The following is a 24563-nucleotide window of genomic DNA, read 5'->3' on the forward strand; positions in this document are numbered from 1 at the left end:
GGAAATTTGTCCTTAAAACGTGGAAAGCGTTAATGACTTCTTTTAGTAGAATACCCCCGAGTAAATACTGTTGAATAAACGTCGTTTCAGTTAAGAATCTTGAGAAGAAAAATTAAAATTACGCCAGTGTACCGAGACATTTTATATACAAGTGGATGTGGGTTTCAAAATCATCCAGTGTATCAGCAGGGGGGTGTTAAGCCAGGAGTCCTGTCTGAACTCCACTCTGGGCTTGTACAATATAGCCTCCTTCAAGCAAAGGCCGATTGCAATTTCTCACAGAATAGCTGTGTTCTCTTTCGTCTTTTTTTCAGCATGGAATAAACCTATTACTTGTTCCTTTGCAGCCTACGCATGCTGACGCAGCTACCCACCTGAAAATACCCATATACTTTATGCGCAAGTAAATTAATAATTAACTGAAAAACTAGGAAAACTAGTTACTAGTTATTGTTATTTAAGAGAGAATTACTGGACGTCACTATGAATCACTGTACTCCACCCATGTGTCTCTTGCAGAAGGCCTTTTGCTAGTAAAAATAAAACGTTCTTACATTTATTAAAAATAGCAGGTCAGACCCTAAACGAACACAAAATGCAGGTCTCCAACGTCAGTCAGAGTACTCTGTTCATCTGGGAGTGTGGTGTTGAGAAAACCAAGCCTACAAATCACATACACGATGACTTGAAATATCAGCTTCAAATATGACTCAAATCTAACTGAGAGAATGAAAGAGTATAAAGCTCTACCAATTGTATTCAAATGACTTCATCTTGTATACGAACACTGGAAAACTTTGAAGGACTTTGAAAAGATGTGCGTCATACTTTGATGCATTTCTATTGTTTTAGTAGGCTTTTAAAGCGGACCGCGTCACCAAAGTACCTTTCTCTAAAGTACCTTTCTTTCTCTAAAATTCTTTAAAGTCTGCATTGTCCTTTAAGAATCATACCCTAGCAGTAATATAGGCATGCCTTCTGAGCTTGCCAGTAAGAATAATTATAGCCAGAGGGACAAGATGAACTGCACTATGCCCTGCAGATCTCACCTGCAAAGCACTGCCCACTGTGACCGACAATTTTGTGCGGTATGACTTTTGCACTCTTTTGTTTTTCCTTGGAAAAGATTCGTACTTTGCCGGAACAACACCACACGCAAATGTGCTTTCAGTTGTTGCTCTGTTGCTTGGGGAGGAGGGGGACAAATACTTTCACAGCTCTGGTAAACTACTGCTTTAAAAGAGGAAACACAGCTTTGATGACCAGTATCTTTGTCAGTCTGCGTGAGCCCTTGAGGTGCATTAATACTTAACAGTGGTCACAAAGTCTACAGTGGTTACATTCTTGTTACAAAGGTTAGCCATTCCATTTTTGTTTTCGTTTCCACCATCCAAGAGCATCTGTAGTGCTATTAGGGCTTTTCCCCCAATAGCTCAACTATGTCTTGTGTTTTTGAAAGACAGGGGAAATCATTCACCTATAGTGCACAGATAGCCAGCAGGGCAAGAACACAGGGAGGGAATCGATTTAAACAACCTTTCCCTCTTGCCGGGCCTAGTCAGCTGTGTCCATAGGCTTCCTCCCTCCCAACAGTGAGAGAAGTGACAGCCTGGCTGTGAAAGGCCACATGTTGTGTGCAGAGCTGTGAGCAAACTCCTAAACAATGGGCTGACTTGGCACACACACAGACGCATGGGACCCACAGCAGGGACAGTCTGGACACTTGTGTCTCAGCGGGGGGGTGGCTGATGGCTGTAAATGAATAACAATAGCCAGAATCTCGGCATTAATAATAATAATAATAATAATAATTATAATTGCTTACACTTATATAGTGCTTTTCTGGACACTCCCCTCAAAGCGCTTTACAGGTAATGGGGACTCCCCTCCACCACCACCACCACATTAGCCATTCCTCTTTGTCCAACATCACTATTGAGAGGAAAACCTGGAATGAAGTTCCACTGTATCTAAACTTTGAATTACAGTGCAACGCAGACTAAAATAACTACCCCCCCAACAACGTTGGTAAAAATGACATATAATGACTAAGTAAATGACAAATATCTTTAAAATGCCATGACTATGAAAGGTGATGAAGACAAAGAGAGATTTCCATTTTTAAAAAACCAATAAAAATGAAATAATTAGGACAGAATTACCCCCCCAAAGGATTTGACTGCAGAAAAATGACCCTGATGTGCATATATAAACACATGTACCACCCGCTATACGTAATGTATGTCTGTTCATAAATAAAACAGGTTTCATTTTTTCACCAGTTAATCTTAAACCTGGATGTAAATATTAATCTCTCATTACAATAAATTCCATTTTTCATAATGAAAAAGTGATTATTTACATTAATACAGCTTGTTGGGACGTCACTGTTCTTACACAGTTTAGAATAAATTATAACATCTCTGCATGTTTACTCTTAAACTGGAACAGCCACAAGAGAGACGTATGAGCTTTCAACAGCCTTCAACAATAACGAGAACTGCAATTAAAAATCTATTTATTCTAATCAGTGGGAGTTACTAAACCTTACAGTGCAATTAAGGCACTTGATCGTGTTCCTTCAAAAGTGACAGCAACGACACAATGTAACACTGTAAGAAGCCTGGAGACAAAATGGCTAACTGAATGTGATATTAAACTGACTAATCTTCTTTAGTATCTTACCTTCTCAATTTCCAAGTTTAAGCCAGTTAGGTCAAATTTACGCGTCAGTTCCCAAATAAGAATTAATGTATTTTTTTAAAATACCTATAAAGTCAAACTGGTATCACTAAATTCCTATTTAATCAAGTTCCAAGGTTTTCATCACAATAAATATTGTTGAATTTCCTCTGTCTAATGTCACACCCTCTGACCTTGTGAGATTATTTTCTCCTTTTTTGCAGACACTTTTCGGCAATGACAGTCTAAATCAGCAAAGAGACACTTTCAATTACAGCTGGGAAGCATATCTGAGAGGGTGTGGGCATATCGTTAGCTTGTCATCTGTGTCTACAGGGAGTCTTTGTATAATTGGACCCATTTTAGGTTATAAATAAAATGCATTCACAAAAAAAGCATTTAAAATGCATTTATACACATCATTAGAAAACGATAAGGAACCCAAACACTAATCATCATCATCAGTGACAGGGAAAAGGGCTGGGAGAGATATCATTAAAACTAAGGACTTGGATTGAGACATCAGAGGATTTAGAAAGTGCAAAAACCTACACTGATGGATAACGGCGAATGCATTCCAAACAAGAAATAAATATAATAGTTTCGAAGAGTCTTGTTTTTATTTCAGTGCCGTTTTGTGATAACAAATTGATGGATTTTTGTTTTACAAGTCAAAAATATTCCCTTTCCAAGAAATGGCTCAAATTATACTTTAATCATTGTCTCTCTACCTCCTATTGCTTTTGCAGTTGTAGTTGCTTACTTGGTATTTGAAACATTTACTGTAAAAGAGCTGGCTAATTATGAGAACTATGCTTCCTGATTAGGACATCTGTATTTCTCTTGAAACAGATTTACATGTAATAGCCTGAGGGGTGTCAGGAAACTGGGTGTGTCTCAGAGAAGTACTTTACAGTATATTCTAACAGAACTGCTAGTAGAAAACACTACAGTTTATTTCAAGGCAAATATACTAAAAGGGTGCATGATGTGCCTCAATTATTGGAATACATTTAATCTTTAGGAGTAGGGTCTGATATGATTATTCAAATTCCTAGTTTTCTTATTTAAAAAGATATTTTCGGTAAGTAGCTCTATTAGCCAATAGATATAATATTAACATTCTTCCCTTCAGTTTATGTCCAAGTTTGGGTAAATGCTGATGCTATAGCGAAAGCAATGCTAAGATCTTAAGATTTCTAAAGAAAAGCTCTGGCTGTCTGTGTAGTTAAGCAGTGCAGTGTACCACACTGCGGGTTCTTTGCTTGTTTTTGGTTCTAGGACAAGGTTCTGTGGACCTGTTCCACTTCCTGAGATTTGGTAACTTCTAGAATCTCAACTCCATGTAACTGTAAAAACAACTGTCGAATGAACACGATGATTTCACTTCCTTCCTCACCTTCGGGCTGTTCCATTACTCTCCCACTCAAAATAAACATTTTGATTAGTTTTCCAAATTCTGAGCTTCTCCACTGCCCATCTTCAGTTCCTGTTATATTCTCTCCTTCCAGTACATTTTTTAAGTCGGTCATCCGATTCTAACATTCTGTCTTGTCTTATGCCATAGGCACTCTTTTGTGAAGTGCTTCAGCTGTTTTACTTTAGATTTCCACCATGGTTTTGAGGCAGTCTTTAATTTCTCCACAGCTCCTGAGGAAATGAGTCATTTTGATGATCCACATCATCAGTGTTATTAAAATCACTTACATGTCATCCGATTATTATTTTCATTTACTTCCACAATGCTTTCACTGTTTTTTTCCCAGTAGTGGCTTTTGTTACTTAGATGTACTAGACAAACTATTATTTAAATCAGGATGTTGCATTTAAAAATGATATATACATATAATATATATGTATAGTTATTGTACTGTACAAATCAACTTGTAATGAAAAACGGCTTATGCTATTTACAGCTGCAATCTCTTTGTTGATGTTTTTAACTAAGATTCTAAAACCCTTTTTACCTTTCAGTAGAACAGTGTTATCTGGGAGCTGGTAGGTGGTGTGATTCTTTAATCGCGGTCAATGATTTTGAAGGTCTGCTATCTGCTGTAGTTTTGCATATACAAGTTCATGGTTTTTACAGGCCTTTTTATCTCTGGGTACAAAATGTATTTCATGTTAGACTTTGCTTTCAAAGTAAGGTATTTAAATGTTTAATTCCAATTTCAAAATGCATAAAAAAAGCTAAAACTGGTTTAATTGATACAGCTAGGTAGTCTTAAAAGAGAAAAAAAACTGATGTTCAGACACACAAGACAATATATAAAATGTGAAAGTGAGACTATAAAGGGCATATTTAACAGTGACCAAGGCTTCTGAGACCAACCAGCTCTGCAAATGTGAATCAAAGCCCTTTTGTTTCCGAAGTACTGTCCTGTAAATCTCAATAAATCCTGCTGTTTTTTTCGGGCGCTCCAGGAGAGGGCGCTCTGTCTCCACTGCCATATTTCTGTGTGGTGTGCAAGTGCTGGCCACCGGTCTCCCCTGACCCACATACCTGCATCTCCTGCTGAATCCGCAGTTTCTCCCGGCCAAGCTCGTCCTGGAAAAACTGCAGTCAGATGAAAGAAGAGATTCATCAGAGGGAAAACAATCTGCAAGGCTGCTTGCGGTGCGTTCAACAGTGGCTTGAACTGTGTGCTCCAAGCTGAACAGCCCTGCTTGCCTTCATGACCTTAAACACCACTCTTGAAAACATCTCTGCTAAACTTTGACTCAGGTTCAAGTTTATTGTCATTATACTCATATACAGGTATATGGTATAACTAAATGCTATTTAGCTAGCTCTCTGACGATCCGTAGTACAAAAAAAACAACAATACAATTGTATAATAAAAGAAAGACAGAGACAACAGGCAGTGTGCAAAAACAACAACAGGCAATGTGCAAAACAACAAAAAGGTAACAGGTAATGTGCAAAAACAACATCAGATGTGCAAAAACATGCATCAACAGAATGAAATAAAAGGAAAGAAATTATGGGGAGTGAGTTTTTTGTAAGGTAGAGGAAGATTTCAATGTGTGAGTTTTGGTAAGAAAGAAGGCACTGTGAGGTTCAGACCATAGGTGAGAGGTGAGGTGAGAGTGATTACTCTTAAGAATAATAAAAACAGCAGAGACTTGAATACATGCAAAATAAAAGATGTCACTTCTGTATGATTTTTAGACAATTGTCAAGCACTGTTCGGGTTCTTTGCAGATCTCCAGCTAAAGCATTGATTTCACTCCACACGCTTTAATTTCACAATATTACACAGACATACAAGAGATCAGCTGGACAGAAAATGCTGAAAACTGCTTCACAGAAAAAAATGTTTTATTAACAAGATGAAAGTCACTTGTAGCCCACACATCCATTGTAAAGCTGCTTTTAAAAATAAACCCAGGAAAGCACAAATACATGTCATACTGTATGACTGAAACTGTATTCTGTGTGCAGAGTAATTATAGGCTGCTTCCAAAGGCACCTTAAAGACAGAAATACTTATACAGCTATTATTCTTATTAGCCTAGGCTTTCTGAGACACTGTGTTGAGATTTTGTTTTTGTTTTAAAAATATTTAAAAATAAAAAAAATAAAACAGTTGTTCATAGACACTTAGAAGCTGTTGCTCAACACAGAATTACAGCTGTACCATATTATTTGCAGTATTTAACACTTGGATGAATCAGGCACTTCACGACAAAGAAGACATAAATAAACGTATTTTCAAATCAGAAAATAACCGCTCAGCTGTGAAAAGGTAGAGGTGCTTAAATGTGACAAATAAACACCTTTGTAAGCGTTTCAGACACCCTAGGGATCTGTAAATCTTAGCCACTCAAGTGCTAGCATTTGCAGGACAAGTGTTTAGCCAGGAATGTCAGCTAGCCTGTACATGTGCCACATGTGTTCCACAATCACGTAAAGACACACATACGAACGCATCTCAGAAAGGAGTGCTTATAATTCACACAGGAATCTAATACTTTGCTACTAAAATGGAATGTGGGTTAGGCCCTCAAAGACAAGGCATTCATCCCTTCTGTATGTAATATTCCTCAAGTTTGTTAATAGCCTTTTCAGCATCCTGTTCTGCTCCGAGTTTCAATTGTTAGCATGCTTCAGAGAGCACATATGAAAGAAGCGAACCAGTAAATGCTAGTGCTTTCAGAAGTAACTATATATAAAGTTGCACAAAAATGTCCCAAAGCAAATTTTCCGCAACCTTTCGAGTTTCACAGAACTTCAGACCGCACGGAATGCAGAACAAAAAACTCTTGATTCCATTTAGGAATTTTGTGTTTGTGAATTATGAGGCTTGCGGCGGGTCTGGAATCTTATTATTGGTTTGATTCTCTGACTTGTTGGAAAAACATGACCGAGTCTGGAATGACTGATTTAGGAAAGGACACACCTGACAAATGACATACAAGTAAAGGGCAGCCCTGAGACCATTCCTAGATTGTACAACTAGGGATGCGTGTGGGATCCAGCCACAAATGAGCAAAGTCCACAGAAAAAGACCATTCCTACCTCAGCATCTCTCTCCTTCTGCTGCAGGGAGGAAGTCAGATCATGGACCTGGTCCTCCAGAGCTTCCACTTTCTCGCTCAGAAGAGTCTTCTCATCAGACAGCTCAGTGATGGCAGCCACTTTGCAGCGAAGTTCTTGAGTCAGTTCATCAATAATTCTACAGATCAGTCATGAAGGAAAAACACAGTACAATAAGACAGAGGTCCAGATGCACATAAACAGTAGTGTCTGCCATATTAAAACGAAAACATTCAAAAGGGGAGGCTCACCAAAATTTGAAAACATTTTTTTTTCCATGATCATAGATTCTATAACAAATCAATACTAAAAATAACCATAAAGAAAGTACACTATTAAAGCCCAGAAGTCACTGGAAATGCAATTTAGAGCTGACTGGCTACTCTGAAGATCTTGTGCCCTCATTCAGATACTATCTGGCACAATCATTCTGAGAGGATTACGTTTTCAGGTGCACAGCGTGAAGTTCATTTAGTTGACGCCAGAGCTTTGTTATTTATATCCGCGTCCGTGGAAATGAAGGTCCCGACAGCAGGTGACGAATATGCAGGGGGTTCAGATTACCGAGGGGATCGCGCACTGTTGGAGCCACGGACTCTCAGGAGGCTGGTCGAGTGCCCGGTGGCTGTCAGGGGCACCTACCTGTCTTTCTCAGCCAGGGCTTGCTGATGGCGGAGGCTGGTGAGGCTGGCACTGCCCTCGGAGCTCTCCTTCAGTCTCTTCTCCAAGGTGAAGCAGCGCAGGGTTTCAGCCTCCGCATGAGAAGCCATTTTCTCAGCCTCATTCCGGGCTAGCTTGGCTTCCTACAACACAAGAACAGAAGGATAAGATCAGATAAATAGGAGGCCATTTGGCCAATCTAGTTAGTAACTAATTGATCCAGGATCTCATAGTGTTGGTTTGTGAGAGGCCAGGCTTCAACAGCTTGGCTGGATAACTTATTTCATACTACCCAAACCATAAATAAGCTGTTCTCAGTTTTAAATTCCAAGTAGTTTACCTTTAAGGAACTGTGGATTCAATTTTAACAGGGGCAGACAATATTTCTACCCCTTTATAGACCTCCAGTAAAGAGCTACAGGCAAAAGTAATTATTCTAGCTTCTTGGCTGTTTCATGCAACAATTCTACTACATAAAATATCCTTACATCTGCTATTAATATTTTATAGATGTACAATATCCCTTCAGCTTCAGTACAAACTTTAAACACTATAGTTTAAAGTTAAGACTTACTGCTTCTTCTATTTCTCTTAATTCTGATACATATATATGGTTACTTTAAAACATGCATTATGACGTTATGTTTTAGCTATTCATCTGAAGAAACTCCAAACTTCTGAAACTCCTTAATGCTTTTGTCCGTCTTCCTTGTGTGTTCAGGTTAACACAAGTTTAACAATTAAAAGGGTTAAATTTCCTTTGCGGCATGGAGAAGAAAATAAATATTGGCCAAAACACAGGGTGTTTTTTGTTATGTTTCGGTAATGCAAAGTCAAACCTCCAGTGGCAAAAACCAGAATGTACTGTATTTCTCTTTAAAGAGAAAAGGCCATTCTTGATGAATCTGTTGAACTAGTGATGGGAAAACAGAGAGAAACATTCAGATGAGTGGGAAAATGCCATTCTCTGAGTGCTGTGTTCATTGTGGCTAAGTATCAGGAGACACACTCAAAATGCCACTGTGTAATACCTCCTGCAAAAGCTGAATTTTGGTCTCCAGTATCTCCTGCATGTGATCGATCTCCTGCTGTCTCTCCTCACATCGTCGTTGCAGCTCTGCCTCATTCTGATTGGTCAGACTCTCAGCTGTTGTCCTACCGGAGAAGAACAGGAGCATGACTACATGAGAATCTAAACGAAACGTTCGATTAATCAAGTGAATTCCGATTCAATACTGGTTATGGCAACTATTTAATTTTAGTTTGGAAACAACATTTAGAATTTTCCTGTTCTGTTTTAAACAAAACCTCTTCTCTTTACTCAAAAACAGTGAAAAGGATTAAATTCTTTATTTTGGGAGTCTGCAAAACGTTTGTTTTCTAAAATACAACACATTATATTTTGTACGTTTAGGAGTGTATTATCTGTAATTCTGACACATAATTCTGAGATGTTTCATAGACAATAGATCTGTTCCAAAGGGAAGACAAAACTTCCCCCGTGAATATAACAGAGCATCGCTTGGTTTTGTTCCAATTAAAAACAGATCCAAATGGGTGACAGAACAGATTATTTATGCAAAACAAATATGTGCAGCTAACAGCATAAAGCATTACTAGATTAATAACATCCATTCATCTTTATTTAGCTCTACAAGCCAAATTGCTCATGGTAGCTCCTAAAATTGGATTAATACTTGCTTGATAATTAGTTAGACAAATGTTAAAAATCCTGAAGTTGATTATTTTATTCTTGCAGCCCAAAATCGTTCTCCTGGACAATGACAAGCAACAATTTGTTTCTATGCGACAGACACCAACAGGGGTTTGGCCTGCTTTACCTAATTTTGTCTTCACACAGTATGAACTTCCTAAATAAACTTTGTTCCTAAATCTGGACAAGAAAATGACTTGGCTGCAATATTGAAGAAAAAGACAAAAATATAGAACGGAAATTGTAAAATCTAAATACTTTAAAGAAAACGTTACTATAAAATTGGACCACACTGCCAAACACAGTGGGTCACTGGCCTCACGTTATTGCAATTTTGAGGCTCTGTACCACAAGCATGAATTGGATCAGAAGATCCAACATAAATTGTTATGTTTTAATAAAACTGAATGCAAAGTTAGTATAAAAAAGAGACAATCCTGTGTTTTTCCTTCATTTCATTACAGAACATTTAGCAGCTAAGTCTATTATTAATAATTTTTTATCATGAGCCTCAGGCTTGCAGTACAAAATACACTTTTCTTGTTGATCCGGAACTAACTGGCCAGTAAAAAGCTTAACATCACAATAAAGCATCTAGACTTGAAGCCAACCAGCTTTTGGGGATACGATCACCTGTCACCTCATACCATAGCTATTTATAACAATATCTTTTAGCCATCGGATCCATTAACTGAATCCTATGGCTGCCTTACAAACACAAGAGGAGCTGTTCCGATGAGCTGAATCACTGAAATCATTTCCTCTTTATCACTTTCTTGGCTGCCCTAATGGGAATTGTGAGATGTGGTTCTGGAATAATTACTGAGGAGGGACAGACAAAATTAGTTTGGAAAACTGTGTGATATTTCCTGCTCATTAATGTTCTCCTCACAGCACTGGCCAATAATTCTCCAAAATGCCTTAGGAGACAGTAAAACTACCTCCTATCCCCCTAGCACATTTCAGCAAGTCTACAAATTCGTGATCATTTTGAAAGCTGAGGAAAAATTACAGGCTTAAATGATCTGATTTAGTTTGAACCAAACAGCATTCATGCGAAACTCGACTTTCACCACTTCAACTACTATCACTTTGAAGAGCCTTGGCAAAGAAATGTGTCTCTCCTTTAATATAAACCCTAATTCAAGCCCAATAGCATTCTTTAATACATGACATCTCCTGAGGAGACCACTGATCATATATGAAATCTAGGACACATAAACGTCAGCACTACAGAAAGGTCATCTTACTGCAGAAGCCAGTCTTGCAACATATAGCTCAGAGCTTAAGTGGACATAAAAAACTGTGTCAAGCTTGCTAACCCAGGGCTTTGTAAATATAAATCAGTCACAGAGCTCTAGACTCACTTACCATCAACATTAACAGCATCTACACATGATTAAATTTTTTGCATGCAATGACCAACTGTCTCATTATACTGACTTGCTTTTACCACAAACATCCGCATCCAGAGATGCAGAATAATGAACAAACATCCTGTAGACTCAAATCTAAAATTGAATGCTTATAATGATGTATTTTTATTTCTTTAAAATTCTACTCATTATCTTCTTAAAAGGATGACGAATTATTTGGATGAATTCACTTTTTTTGTCCTTTTTAGTTAAGACGCTGGTTTCTGAAGCAGATTGATTCTAGGGAACGTAACTCTCTTTCCAGATACTATAAAATTTACCACAATTCCTGGCAACACATATGAATTGCATTTCCCATTTGAATTAATCACACCATGTTATTTAATCATGGCCTCCTAATAATCCCCATCTATGAATTGGCTTCATTACTCTGTTCTCCTTCCCACTGATAGCTGATGTGTGGTGAGCGTTCTGGCACACTATGGCTGCCGTCGCATCATCCAGGTGGAGCTGCACATTGGCGGTGGTGGAGGGGAGTCCCCATTACCTGTAAAGCGCTTTGAGTGGAGTGTCCAGAAAAGCGCTATATAAATGTAAGCAATTATTATTATTATTATTATTATTATTATTATTATTGTTATTGTTATTGTTATTATTATTAATCAAGCGCTGCTACTTGAGTCTCAAGATTATTAAAAGATTTCTTAGTCCAAGGGCCAGAAGTGATTTTCAAGCTTTTATGCATTTTGCCAGAACTGAATCAATCAACATTTAATAAACACAGCTGGATGATTTGAATCTGTGTGATTTCGGCCAGTCTTTGCCTGGTTAGCAGTGTTTTCTGGAGAGGCATTGCGATGGAGATGACATCTATCCTTGGCTGTTGACTAACAATCATATTCAGAGCTTACCACTGGCCAGGCAGCTGCAGTACTGGCAGAGATACTACTTCAACAATTCCTCGCTCAGGACTGTAACTATGAAGGACATCTCCATGTAAATAAGAACCTCTTTCAGGGTTTGGTAATTTGCTTCATGCTCAGTCACATGTCAGCTTCTGACCCAAAACAAGCTGGCAAGAAATTAGCTCTGAACTGTCCAACCTTGCAGATAAACAAGCAAGGGGTACACACGGCAATTTCTTTATCGTACACCTCTTTCTGAAGCCACAACTAGGAATTAGACAATTATCCTAGTGTGTAGCAAAACACGGTTAGATTAGAAATTCAGTATCTACTATAAGGAAATCTGGAGTGCCATTCAGATATTTTGCTCACAGTTGACATTATTTCAGGATGTTTTTTATGATGATTATGCCCATTCTGATTTTATCTGAACAGTGAAAGGCTGAAAACAACTATAGGTAATAACCTAGGAAATTGTCTCACCTTTCCGGTTAAATTTCTACATTGATGACAGACCAACTCTAGGCATTATTGCCAAAAAGTGACTTACAAAGCTGTGTCAAGGAGCTGTTGTTTCTCCTGTAGCTCCTGCTTCAAGCTTTCCACCTCTACTTTCAATTCGATGTTCTGCAAACAAAAAAGAACACTGATTATTAAAGAGCTAGAAGCGGCAGAGTTGATCATTTTAATGGACCCAGCAAAAACCCAGCAGTTATAAAATTGATTTTGCTAATAATTTCTAAATACATCACTTGGAAGAAAAAAAAAACATTTTGTCAACTTTCCTTAGAAGTGTCATGCTTTTATATCCAGTTCTTTATAACATCCTTAGCTAGAACGACGATCTATAATCTTTCCATGTATAAGCATATATTGAAGCCTATATCAGTAGTCACTGTAGACACATTGTAAGGAAAACCTTATTATTTTTAAATGTTATTAACAAATTTGATTTTTTTGCGCATAACCTGTGCAAGTCTTGATCTTTTTTTGTTTTGTATTTTTTTTTGCATGTGCATTCCACTCTTTCAGACTGAATCCCATCCTCCAGGACTCAGAGCTCCTTAACTGTACAAAATCAAAGCATGCATGTCTCTCGGAGAAACATGGGGGTGGAGGAGGAGGGAGGCTGAAAAGCTGTAGGCAAAAATAAAACTCATTGACGTGGTTACAACATGCCCAATCAAGCACGTTTTAACAAGGTAGCTAACTGTCCAGGATCTAATTGGATGGGTAAAACTGAAAAGATGATTTGCAAAACGAAAAATTTAAACAATTACCAGATCAATTCAGTTCGATGCCATCTAATTAGCAGTCTTCTGCATCTTTTTAATAATGCTATATTTTTAAAAGATGCAACTGAAACACTAATTGAGGCATTCTATGTACTAAGGACTGCAACAGACAATTTAAATTTGAACCTTAAGAGAAACTGAAGTGTTAACAAGTTTTTTTTCCACCAGAACATAGAAATAAAGGCATTTACTCTCCAGTTTTTGAGATCCTGTCACGTGTTTTGCGGAATGAAACAGACCCCTGATTTATCTCTGAAGAGAGTTCGTGCTGGCTAGCAGTGTCTCATTTGACACCAGCATGGGACATCTTGCGCTTGTGTCATCACTTTTATATTTAGACACCAGGAATGTGGCTGTGCTTTCATGATGTAAATCTGCAACTGCTTTTTTGCCATGTACCTGACAACTGTTTTGCAATTTAATTCTTTAAAATTAAAGGTGATAATTTAAATTGATTAAAGAGCAGAGCAGAGATGGCATGTGTTCACCGATGTGCATCAGTTTAATCATACAGACATTGACAAAAGAATTCAAGTTATGAGTAATGTTAGCTATGCCATTAAGGAAAACTGTGCAGAAACTAAGGAACCCTCTATGATATCAAATCTCAACTATCACACTTTCAGTATTTCCCAGCAACTAGAAATTGGTTTCACTTGAAGCAAAAATAACAACATGAGGAGCAATACATTGAAAACAGCAACTTCTAATGCTGAACAAGGCTAAAAATAGTGTACATTTCAGCCACCTGCTATTTAAAGTCCTTCAGTACACAGCTAGCTGATCCACTTTTAACTCAATCACTAAGGAAAGGGAGAAGCATCATGTGATTGGCTGTTCCTCTGGGGGCCCTTGTAGATGGGCTTTCACCATTAGAAAAAAGAGCCTGATTCCCTCTCACTCACACAGACAATTACTGTAGCACACCCTAACAGAAAACAACACCACAGAGGCTCTGCCCCACTGTAACTACTGTGAAATAAAATAAAAAAAAAATAGGTCTTAAAATATCACCAAGGTGCTAGGATTCTCCCTCACTACAGATTTTGACCGGTGAGCTTATTACAAACAATGGTAACAAACCAAGGTCAGTAATAAATATAGTCTCCTTGGCACCAAGAAAGTTAAATTCGTTAAATAGTGATTTATTTTGACTGTATGGTCTATGACGTATTGTGGATTTGCTGGAGTAGTGTATTGTCGTTCCTATTAACCAGTGAATATGAGCACATGGAATGAATAGACTACTTTCTAAAAATATTTTTAGGGAGATAAATCCATCATTAAGTATAACAATCCTGTGGTGTACACATATTGGCTGTACACAAGGAGTCTCCTTATACAGGCCTAAACAATAACATTTTAAACATAATTTTTTAGACTTTTATCAAATATTTCTTCATCTACTGTAGATTCACCAGGTTTTTGCATTTTTTTAACAAATGAATTCAGCCTGGTTCTCTTTTGCAAACAGAAACTATTGTTTCAACTGAGAACATCTGTTGTCAGTTGAACAAGCTGTTTGTGCACCTAACATGTTTCAGAGCTGGCATTTTACTAAATTTTGGAGGCCTGCAGAGTCTGCACAGCCGTATCTGGTAAAATAAAGTGGAAAAGACCACTCTTTCAGGCCAGCATGTCTTATTTACCTTTTTTTTTGCACATTTAATACTATATTAATCTTTTCAAACTCAATAAAGGAAAACAATCTGTCTCATAGATTTTTGAAGTCACACAACACAACTGTTTCCTGTAGGCGTAGAACACATATAAAAAGGACTGGAAAACCATTAAATAGATTTATTTTGAACTAACACATGGAATACATTTTTAATCCTTTGCTCTGGAGCATGAATCTGCTGTTTTATTCAACAGCATCGTTACCTTGTGTCCTGTTCTTGCCAAATCTCAGAAGTTAAGCAAGACCGTGCCTGGTCAGTACTGGGATGGACGACGTCCAAGGAAAACCAGGCTGCTGCTGTAAATGGTGAACTGCTACACTTCCCTCTGGGGCAGAAGTTTTTAAAACCAGAGCCAGTGTGCTGGGGGGGACACTCTGCCATAGGAGGTGCCATTCATTGGATGGCTCATTAATTAATAAGAACAACAATAATTCCTTATATATCTGGACACTCCACTCAGAGCGCTTTACAGGTAATGGGGACTCCCCTCCACCACCACCACCACATTAGCCATTCCTCTTTGTCCAACATCACTTTTGAGAGGAAAACCTGGAATGAAGTTCCACTGTATCTAAAATTTGAATTACAGTGCAACGCAGCACACATCAGCTCAGTGGGGAGGAGAACAGAGTGATGAAGCCAGTTCAGAGATGGCGACTATAAGAGGCCATGATTGGTAAAGGCCAATGGTAAATTTGGCCAGGATACCGGAGTTACGCCCCTACTCTTTTCGAGAAACACCCTGGGATTTTTAATGATCGCAGAGAGTCAGGACCTCGGTTTTATGCCTCATCCGAAGGACGGCGCCTTTTTACAGTAGAGTCTCCATCACTATATTGGGGCATTAGGACCCACATAGACCGCAGGGTGAGCGCCCCCTACGGGTCTCACTAACACCTCTTCCAGCAGCACTTAAACCAACTTCCTGACTGTGTGGTCTGTACAGATCCCATGTCGTGGTTTGGAAGAGTTGAGGTGTTGAACCCCAGTGTCCTGGCTGATCAACCTTGCACAATTGTGAAGGACTCACAAAATCCAGCCTAGTTCAAATTCCCCCTTGATTGAACTGGTGAAGTAATTTCTCCCTACTCTACCTGACCTGCTGTAGAGGTGGCTCTGACTGTGTGTCACCCAGGTAGGTGCTGCTCTTTAGAAGTCGATACGTGTCCCCTCCTGTATGGAAGGAACTTTCAATTGAAAAGTGCTACATAAATGTAATGAATGTTTCTTTTTGGACTGGATATGATATGTCAACTGACCATTAAAAGCTTTCGTAAGCTGCGGCTTAGTCATTGTGTAACTTCAGTACTTTGGACCTCAGCTAATAAAACAGTACAAACCTACCACATAGCAGACACACAGAGAAATATACCTCAGTTCTCTTTGTTTGCTTAATTAATGCTTAATGCTTAACTTTTACATGAACTGAGATTGGCTGATAATTTTTTTTTAGCTGATAAGAGATAGATGAACATTTTCCTGTGTCTCCAGCCACGTTCTCTTCAATCAGCTACTCTCACCCAGCTCTGACAGACAAAGCAGCTGTGCACTCAGTGTCACCTTTGCTTCACCAGTACCAGCTCAGTATCATCCATTCCTTTAATTGAGGATTAAGGGACATTCACAAATCCAAATTAAGACTCTCCAACCTTTGGCAGGCTTAACTGTGGTACTGATTGATCTCTGATCTCTGTGAGGTTAAGATAAGCACGCAAAACACCAGACTGTTTCCAAATAGTCTAAAAGCTATGGTCTGTATATGTACTGTAGATTTTAGAGAAAAAAAAATAATATTCAGTTCTGTGCAGCCAGCCACAAAAGAGTTTAAAAATAAATCAAATTAAATGCGTAATATTCATTAAAAGACACAGATTATATGATGGAAAAATGCCATAATGGTTTTCTCAGTATTTTAACCCACAAAATACAAATTCAAGCAAGAAAGCAAGGGATTCTTGCACAGTAAAATAATGATACACTGTGACAGACGCACATGAGCTACAATACTGTACCACACCAGTGTAAGAAGACTTTACATTAACTTATAAAGAACCTGATCAGCATCACTGGTTGCTGGAGCTAACACAAGAGAGGATTTTATTTGTGTTAATGCTTTTGTTGTTCTCATGTTTAAGGTTTTCAATTATGTGTGGCCCCAGGTTCTCAGAAAAAAAGCCAATCAAAAAGCAGGCTGTCATCCGTTAACTGCCCAGCTAATCATTTAGCCCAAAATACTGTGTTTTCCCCTTGTCTTTGAACAATAAAGTTTCATATCACAGAGCAGGCAACCCTTGAAACAGAGAAAGACAGTAACAGTCACAGAAGCACCACAAAAAAACATGTTTTTGTAAGTTATACAAAAATCAAACATTTCAACATCAATTGGCATACAATACTACACCTCTCAAAAACCCTTTCTCATTTATTCCACAAATAACTTGAAATGGTCTCTTTTTCTTTGAGGAACAGTAAACAAAGCAACCAGGCCTAACAACCACAGATAAGAAACCCATGACTTGAACTGAATCTAAAATATAGCAGTGAAGGACATATACAGAAAGAAGAAACTGTGCTAAACAACTCCTTAGAAGAATAAAAACAAAACTTTAAACTAAGGAAAATTTCTGCCAATGACATGACCCTAAAAAAGAATACATGCTCAACATTCAATAAAGTGGCATAAGTTCTGTCGCACTGGACATAATAGGAATCTCTCGGTTGATTAATTGTTCAACATTTAAATAAAATTGCAAGTCCAACCAGAGTCCCCCTTACAGATTGAGCATCACAGTGAATCTCCCTGCGCAACACAGCTGTGCTCGAGAGTTGAGGCATCGAACCACACACCGCGTAACCCAGTGCTTCCCTATGTTGGAACAACCACTCACCCGCCTGTAGACATCCTCGCTGCTGTCCTCATACTTCTGCTGAATCCGCTCCTCCAGAAAGTAGATGCGGAGCTTGAGGCTGAAGTTCTCCTTCTTTAGGTCATTGAGGTGCTGCGATAGAGTACGGTAACCGTTAGACATGACAGGTGTTTCCGGGGGGCATCTTGAAGCCCCTCAGTCCAGCAGCATAGCAGCACAGACTGATTAAACAGAAACAAGAAGCTCCCTAAACCTACAGCAACAATTACAGCAACACACAAAACTAAAAAATGACACACATGGCGCTGGGGGGCTGTTGGGCCCTCCTCTCAGGACTCAGCTCTCATTATCTCCATGTTCTGCTTTGGGACAGAGGAGAGCCAGCGTTTCTTTTTTTACTTTGGGGAGGTATCTGAGGAATCCCTGGCAGGCAGACAGAGAGCCTACAGGATCACAGGCACAAGTGGCATGTAAGATGATCTGGCTCTTAGGCCAGGACCAAGCGAGAGAGAGAGAGAGAGAGAGGCTTGTGCATTAAAAGCCACTGGCCGTTTCAGGAGGCAACTGCATGGGAGTCTCTCTCCCTCTCTCTTTGCTAATCCTGCAGGGGCAAGGGTGCACAGCTGCTTGTAAACAGGCCAGGACACACTATTAAGGTGTAACGGGAGAGTGATCTCTAAGTGGCCTTCCTCTCTTGAGTCTGACCTTGCTGGGCAGCAGAGACGAGCAGAGCTGGGTGGAAAGAGCTGGCTCTGTAAGATCAGATCACAGCTGAGCAGAGCTGAGGGACAGCTGGGAATGGAAAAGCCCGACTTCGGTAACAGCCCTTTCCTCCAGGTGTTTTTAATGACCATACCTTTGCAGAATACCCAGAAATATTCTTCCAGACAAACGTAACACAAGCAGGAAATATAGAAACCCCAGCTCGGCACAGCACACACAAGGAGTCCTTGCAGCACATCTATTTAAAGAGATCTCATAATCTTCAAACCACTAAGTCCCGTGAAAGATCAAAATACAGACTACAGAACATACTGTAAACAGTTGCAGGCTTACAAACAAAATCAGAAGGAGGCACACAGTAACCTATATCGATATCACATCATCTTCCAGCACTAAGAGTTCCTGACTTTGGCAGCACAAAATAAGAACAATTAAGAACATAAAAACAATTTTATCACGGAGGGAGACAGAAATAGCCAAGTCATTTATAAATATCCCTCTATACATCTATGTTAAACGTATGCTACAGTATAGCTAGATTAGATTATTGTTGTCAGAATAAACAGGAATACAACTACAACTCTTATAAGACATCCAAAAAAGCAGCCCTAATTTGCATTTAAGACAATCATTCTCATTCCTGTTCCGGAAGAACCATAATCCTGTAGATTTTATAAGAAGATAAGGATCATAGGTCTGTGGCTTCCAAAAAACATTTTCATAGCAGATGTCAAAATCACTTTGTATTGTGAAATTCATGGATTCAAGACAATGATGAGTAGTGAAGGTGACATAACTCTAGTTCTATTGTAACACATCAGGGATGGTGTCAGGTTCCAAATCAATTTGAGAAAGTGAAATGTACGCTGTAGATAATCTAATTATATCGGTTTCATTGATGGCAATCCTCTGTTAATGAAAAGGAATTTATAATCATTTTGTCTGATTCCATTGAGCCTCTACACTGTATAAATAGGCTTACAAACTCACGCGAAATAATTTATAATACCCCATTTATTATTAAATTTTACACAATAAAAACTGAAATTCTTCTGCAAAGTGAAGAAAAATTAAATGCACCACTGTATTACTTGATCTTTGTATTCTAGATTCTGTTACAAATCCTTTTAAACTTAAACTGGAGTAAAGCCTCATTTACGTACAGAATTAAAATTGCAAAAACCATTACAAAGGGAATGACCCCAGGGTGTGAAGAAGGACAACAGGAACGCTGTCATGGGGTGAGGGCTCCATGTGGTCATTGTCACTCGTGGCCACCCATCAAGTAATTTTTAATCCAGGAAGAGAGTTCTAGAATACTTCATGATTCCCAGGAATGTTTCCATTCTGCAGTTCTTCTAACAAGAAAAACACATTTTTTTACCAAGGAGACCACTTCTTGAAATAAAGGAAACACTTTATAACAAAATGAATAATTCTCTGCCCCATTTGTTCTCCCTCAATTCAAGCACCGCTTTCATAACTGTTACCAGTAGCTACGTTTTACCATCCCAATTTTACAGATAAACTGGGGAACTGTACAAGAGTTTTCTCCATCTCTCATTTGAACCCTAAGAACAAAGCCTGGAAGTGAGGAACTACAAGTATTTTCAGTGTGTAACTCCAGAGGCTAAATAAAGGAACAAAAATACAAAAAATGACAAAGCAAAACCTTTAACTTTTGGGCTTTGGTAGAGGAATTATTTCAATCTGAGGGGGGCGCTGTGACTCCACACAAAAGAGCTGCTTAACTCCAACACGTTCTGGAAATAAAAATTATGAAAATAAGACATGTTGGAACACTGTACAGGGGCTATTTTTAGGTAGGCGGTCTTGATTTACTGTATATCCCATCCCAAGGCATGAAGTTCCAGATTGAAACTTCTCATGGAACTATGAAAACACCCTCTGACTCATTGCTGGTTCACAAGCATGTGCTGGTACATTAAGCTGTTGTGAAATGCAATGCTGCTTATTTGCTGCTCATTATTTGTCAGAATTAAGGCAGATGTTTACATGATTTATTTCTGAAGGAGGATAACAAAATCTTTAAAGAGCACATTTATACAGTTCTCCCTGACCATACATGTTTGAACTTTATGTTAACTTCAAGACCTTTATAAGCATGTTTTCTTTAAAATCCATGTACTGTACTGAACATTTTATCTGTGCAAATGTGTCTGGAATTCTTTAATAAATATTTATATTGTTTTTTTAAGTAGGAGGAACAAACAAAAACAACAATTGACACAAAAATAAATAGAAGCAGGAAAAAAGGGGAAAGGGGTAAACTAAACAGGTTTTGAAGTAACAAAAAAACAATCTGACCACGTGTCACTGTTTCTGTCACTCTCAAAATGTAACTTCAGAACAATTTTTGTGTATGAATGGATGTCTGTTTTTTTTTAAAACAGCTGGCAGACTCATGTTACTGTAAATCTAAAACTGAAGTTCCTTGAAATGCACTTTCCTACCTCCATCACTATGAAGTCTGCCCACGTCATTAATGAAGCAGCAGAAGACACACTTCTCCTTAGTTCTCTACTGATTAAAAAACGTAGATACAATAAGCCAAGTATTTTATACCCTCTCATATACTTTAATCCACCAGCAGTGACCTATAAAACCTCCAATATTAAAGAATTGACAAAGTAGCTTAAAATGAGTCTCATGCTGTTTAAATGCACAATAACAAACAAGAATGCCGTTCTTTGCCGGGAAGAGCTGTTTGTGTAGTAATGCAATGTGTCTTCTGCATCGCTGGCCTTTTGATTGTCCCAATGGTGTGATGTCACTGTCCAAAGCCAAGCAGTCAGCTTAGAATGATGTGGATTTAGACAAAAAAAAAGATTTCCAAAATATATCCAAAAGATATGAACACAGGTGGGCAAAATGGTAATGCAATCCATGAATGAAAGACACAAAAACTCCCGACTGAAGTGTTTGGAACACTGACCTTCTGGATTCAATCAAAAGAGAACTGCTACAGAAAAATTTAAAAGGCCTTGATTAAATAAATACGAGAACTTGGAATGTTTTTGTCTCTCATTTCCGCCTGGTATATACTTTCTCTTGGGCGGCTATCTATGTGAACTTCTAAGCAAAGATGGCTCAGATTTCCCTGTCAAAGGCTATAGCTGTTGATTTTAGGACAAAACGCAAAACCTGGGTAATGTCACAATTTCAATCTGCGACTCTGCTCCACAGGCAAGTCATGGGAAGCACACAAGCTAGTGTGTGCCTCACAACACAGCGCAGAGAGCAAGGCCAACAAACAGCGTTTCGGCAGCCACAGCAACCTCATTCTGCTCCAGAAACAAACCACACACCGTGTGTCACCCGTGACAATGCTGTGTTCAATCAAAAACTCAATAAACATTGCTGTAAGCACCGTTAAATCATTAGACTCCCGTTACAACTTGTTTAAAAAAGACATTTTGACTTGATCTGGAATTCAGGATCCCAAATCAACCCATTTTCTTTTCAGTCAGTGTATTCAAAAGGTTTCATTGTATTATTGAGGTTTTCATACATACTATTGAGGTTTTCATACATATTATGAATGTACGTTACTACACGTTTTAGACATTTGGAAATGACTACTTAGAATTCAGAATCCCCACCTGATCTGGAAGACCCCATTGTATGTTTTTCACATAAGTTGAAACTATGAACCCCGCAACCACGCACTGGGGAGACTGAGGAAATGGAAGCAGACTCCTCTGACCTGCCCATAATCGAGCCACTCATACTTGTCAGCAGCGACACAGACCTGTACCGGAAGCTCAGATATGATTATAGAGGCACATGCTTCACTGAATGCACAGCACTTCTTCAAGTGCCTAGGAGGGTACAGGGATGACTTTGCCAGCCAATAATGCCCTAGTTTACTATATACTGTATTTAAAAATACAATGAAATGTTCATTAAAGCATGGACCACTAAGCTTAAGAACAGCTTCTACACTACAGCAGGGCACACCTTTACAGCTGACCGTGCAATGTCTCAGAATTCAACACACCTCGGCACTCTGCACTTTTGACTTGGCTACCATGTACAGGTATGTATTTATTGTTCTGTGTGTTGATTCTCTGTACATACCATCACTATTTATTATTTACTGATTGTAAAGTACTGTCTACGTTGTGCTATGTTATCTGTTGTCTGTAGTACTGTGCATGTCCTGAGAGAAGGGCACAAATAAGAATCCCATTGTACAGGTATGTATGGCAAATAAATTCCTTTATCTACCTCTATCCTCCTCATGTAACTCAGTGGTGTTCTACGCCACTGCTTGGGGTCACCCATAGCTAGTCACATTACCTAGGCTCAAACCCCTGATCACTGATCTGAGTTCATTCACTCAAGAGACTTTCCTGGTTGAACCACTCAAAATTAACCAAACATGTACAATTAACATCCGTTATATTACTTTTATACAAGATGCTGAATTCCTAATCTAAAGATTTTAAATAGTTCTGCAAAATGGACTTTACAATAAAGAGGCACAATATTTTTTCCAAAATGTACACACAATCAAAGTATTTTTTGTCAATTTTAAATCTCTAATACTTTTCTTTTTTCTGTACCTTTTTATTTGAACTGCCCAATTCTTCAATCAACATCAGCTCTGCTAAATCCCAGGCAAGACAACATGGCAATGTCTTCTAAAATGCGCACTGTGGGCCCGTCTGTTTTGTTTCTGCACAATGGCACATGGAGTCAAGGACAGACGCTGCTTTCTCAAGCTACTTCTACAAGTTCGCAGGAGTCTGGCAAGCCAGAGGGGTGCCCCTTGTACAGGAAACCTACTACAAACTTGCCCAGCCTTAGTTGTGCTTGGCAAATTGTGCACAGCCACTTGGAGAATATTTATTACAATAGCTTTATAACAAAACCCGGATTTAAACCAGCGATCTCTAGATTATGGGGTCAGTTTGTTCTTCAGGCCTGTATAGCTGGTGCTACTTCATCAGACACCATCAGACTTTGTTCTAACATGAACAGTCTTTCCTCTACTTCAGTGTACCTGACTGTTTGTCAAGTACTACAGTAAGAAAAAAAAAACATTAAAGACTTAAACTGCATTGAGCTGCCTTCCTCTTCTGCTCTGCACTATGAAAAATACATTCTGCACAGCAGGTAACAGCATTTGCAAAACAGATGTCAAAGAGATCCTTTCTTTGCCTCTGTGTCGACCGCAGTTCTTGGTTGTGGGTCAGAACAAAGAGAGCTTTAAAACAAAGAGGACAGGAAAAGGTGAAAAGCATCAGAAATGTAATTCTTCGTAAATCATTCCCTGTGTTTCAGTCTATAACAATCAGTATAATCTACAGCCCTGTGCTGATGGCTTACGGTCTTATACTTGGTGGTGCTCTTTGCCCTCTGCTTTTCTATTATTATTCCTGTTTGAAATGTATTTTTCTCTTTTAACCCCCATATGGATTTTAGCACACTGTCATACCAGGAAGCTTATCTACTGACATCTTAAATTACGGGTTGAAAATGCCCTTTTATAAATATTTTATAAATTAAATATCTTACTAAATATGAATAGAATGACAGAAATGTGATCATTATTCATTAACGTAATAATTAACATTTTAATTAATTAAAATATTGACATAACATAAAATAGCATTGTTTATTTTTACTATTTTAAAATAAGAATGATTATTGTTAATTGAATACTAAGGAATAAAATTCTGACCATAGCCTAAACCTCCATCCCTAAATATATTTCCAGATGATAGCCTTTTCCATCTAAAATACTTTATTCATCATCTGTTATTGTTAATAGAATAGTTAATAAAATCTGACAGAAAGGTGAATGGATTTGACGTTTTTCAATTTTGGAGACCTTTACAAATGTCTGATGTACTGTAAGCTTTCACAGGTGAAGAAGACTCTATAACCTAAATACTGTGTTCTTCTTTCTCCTTTTCAATGTGACGTTATCTTCTACATATTTCCCCATATATCCCCTTGAAACTCAAGTTAAAAACTAACATACAGATTCTTTCTATCCATGTATAATGGATACCTGGAAATGTTAAAGAATTTCCCATATCTGATTTCTGGTTGATATTATTGCCAATATACACAAGCAGTACACTCTC

General features: G+C 38.4%; 1 protein-coding gene across 2 annotated transcripts in view; it reads right to left on the reverse strand.

Annotated features, from left to right (window-relative positions):
- pde4dip (phosphodiesterase 4D interacting protein) overlaps nucleotides 1-24563 on the reverse strand; it is a 92189-nt gene that overhangs the window by 45311 nt on the left and 22315 nt on the right. For both annotated transcript variants that reach the window (XM_069194063.1, XM_069194062.1), the window contains exons 4-9: nucleotides 17743-17853; nucleotides 12428-12504; nucleotides 8914-9037; nucleotides 7865-8025; nucleotides 7205-7361; nucleotides 5186-5239 (exon numbers count right to left, since the gene is read on the reverse strand). In XM_069194063.1, coding sequence (XP_069050164.1) covers nucleotides 5186-5239; nucleotides 7205-7361; nucleotides 7865-8025; nucleotides 8914-9037; nucleotides 12428-12504; nucleotides 17743-17853 — 684 coding nt within the window. The remainder of the gene's footprint in view (nucleotides 1-5185; nucleotides 5240-7204; nucleotides 7362-7864; nucleotides 8026-8913; nucleotides 9038-12427; nucleotides 12505-17742; nucleotides 17854-24563) is intronic.

This window comes from Lepisosteus oculatus, chromosome 9 (genome assembly GCF_040954835.1).
Source record: "Lepisosteus oculatus isolate fLepOcu1 chromosome 9, fLepOcu1.hap2, whole genome shotgun sequence".
NCBI classification, from domain to species: Eukaryota; Metazoa; Chordata; class Actinopteri; order Semionotiformes; family Lepisosteidae; genus Lepisosteus; species Lepisosteus oculatus.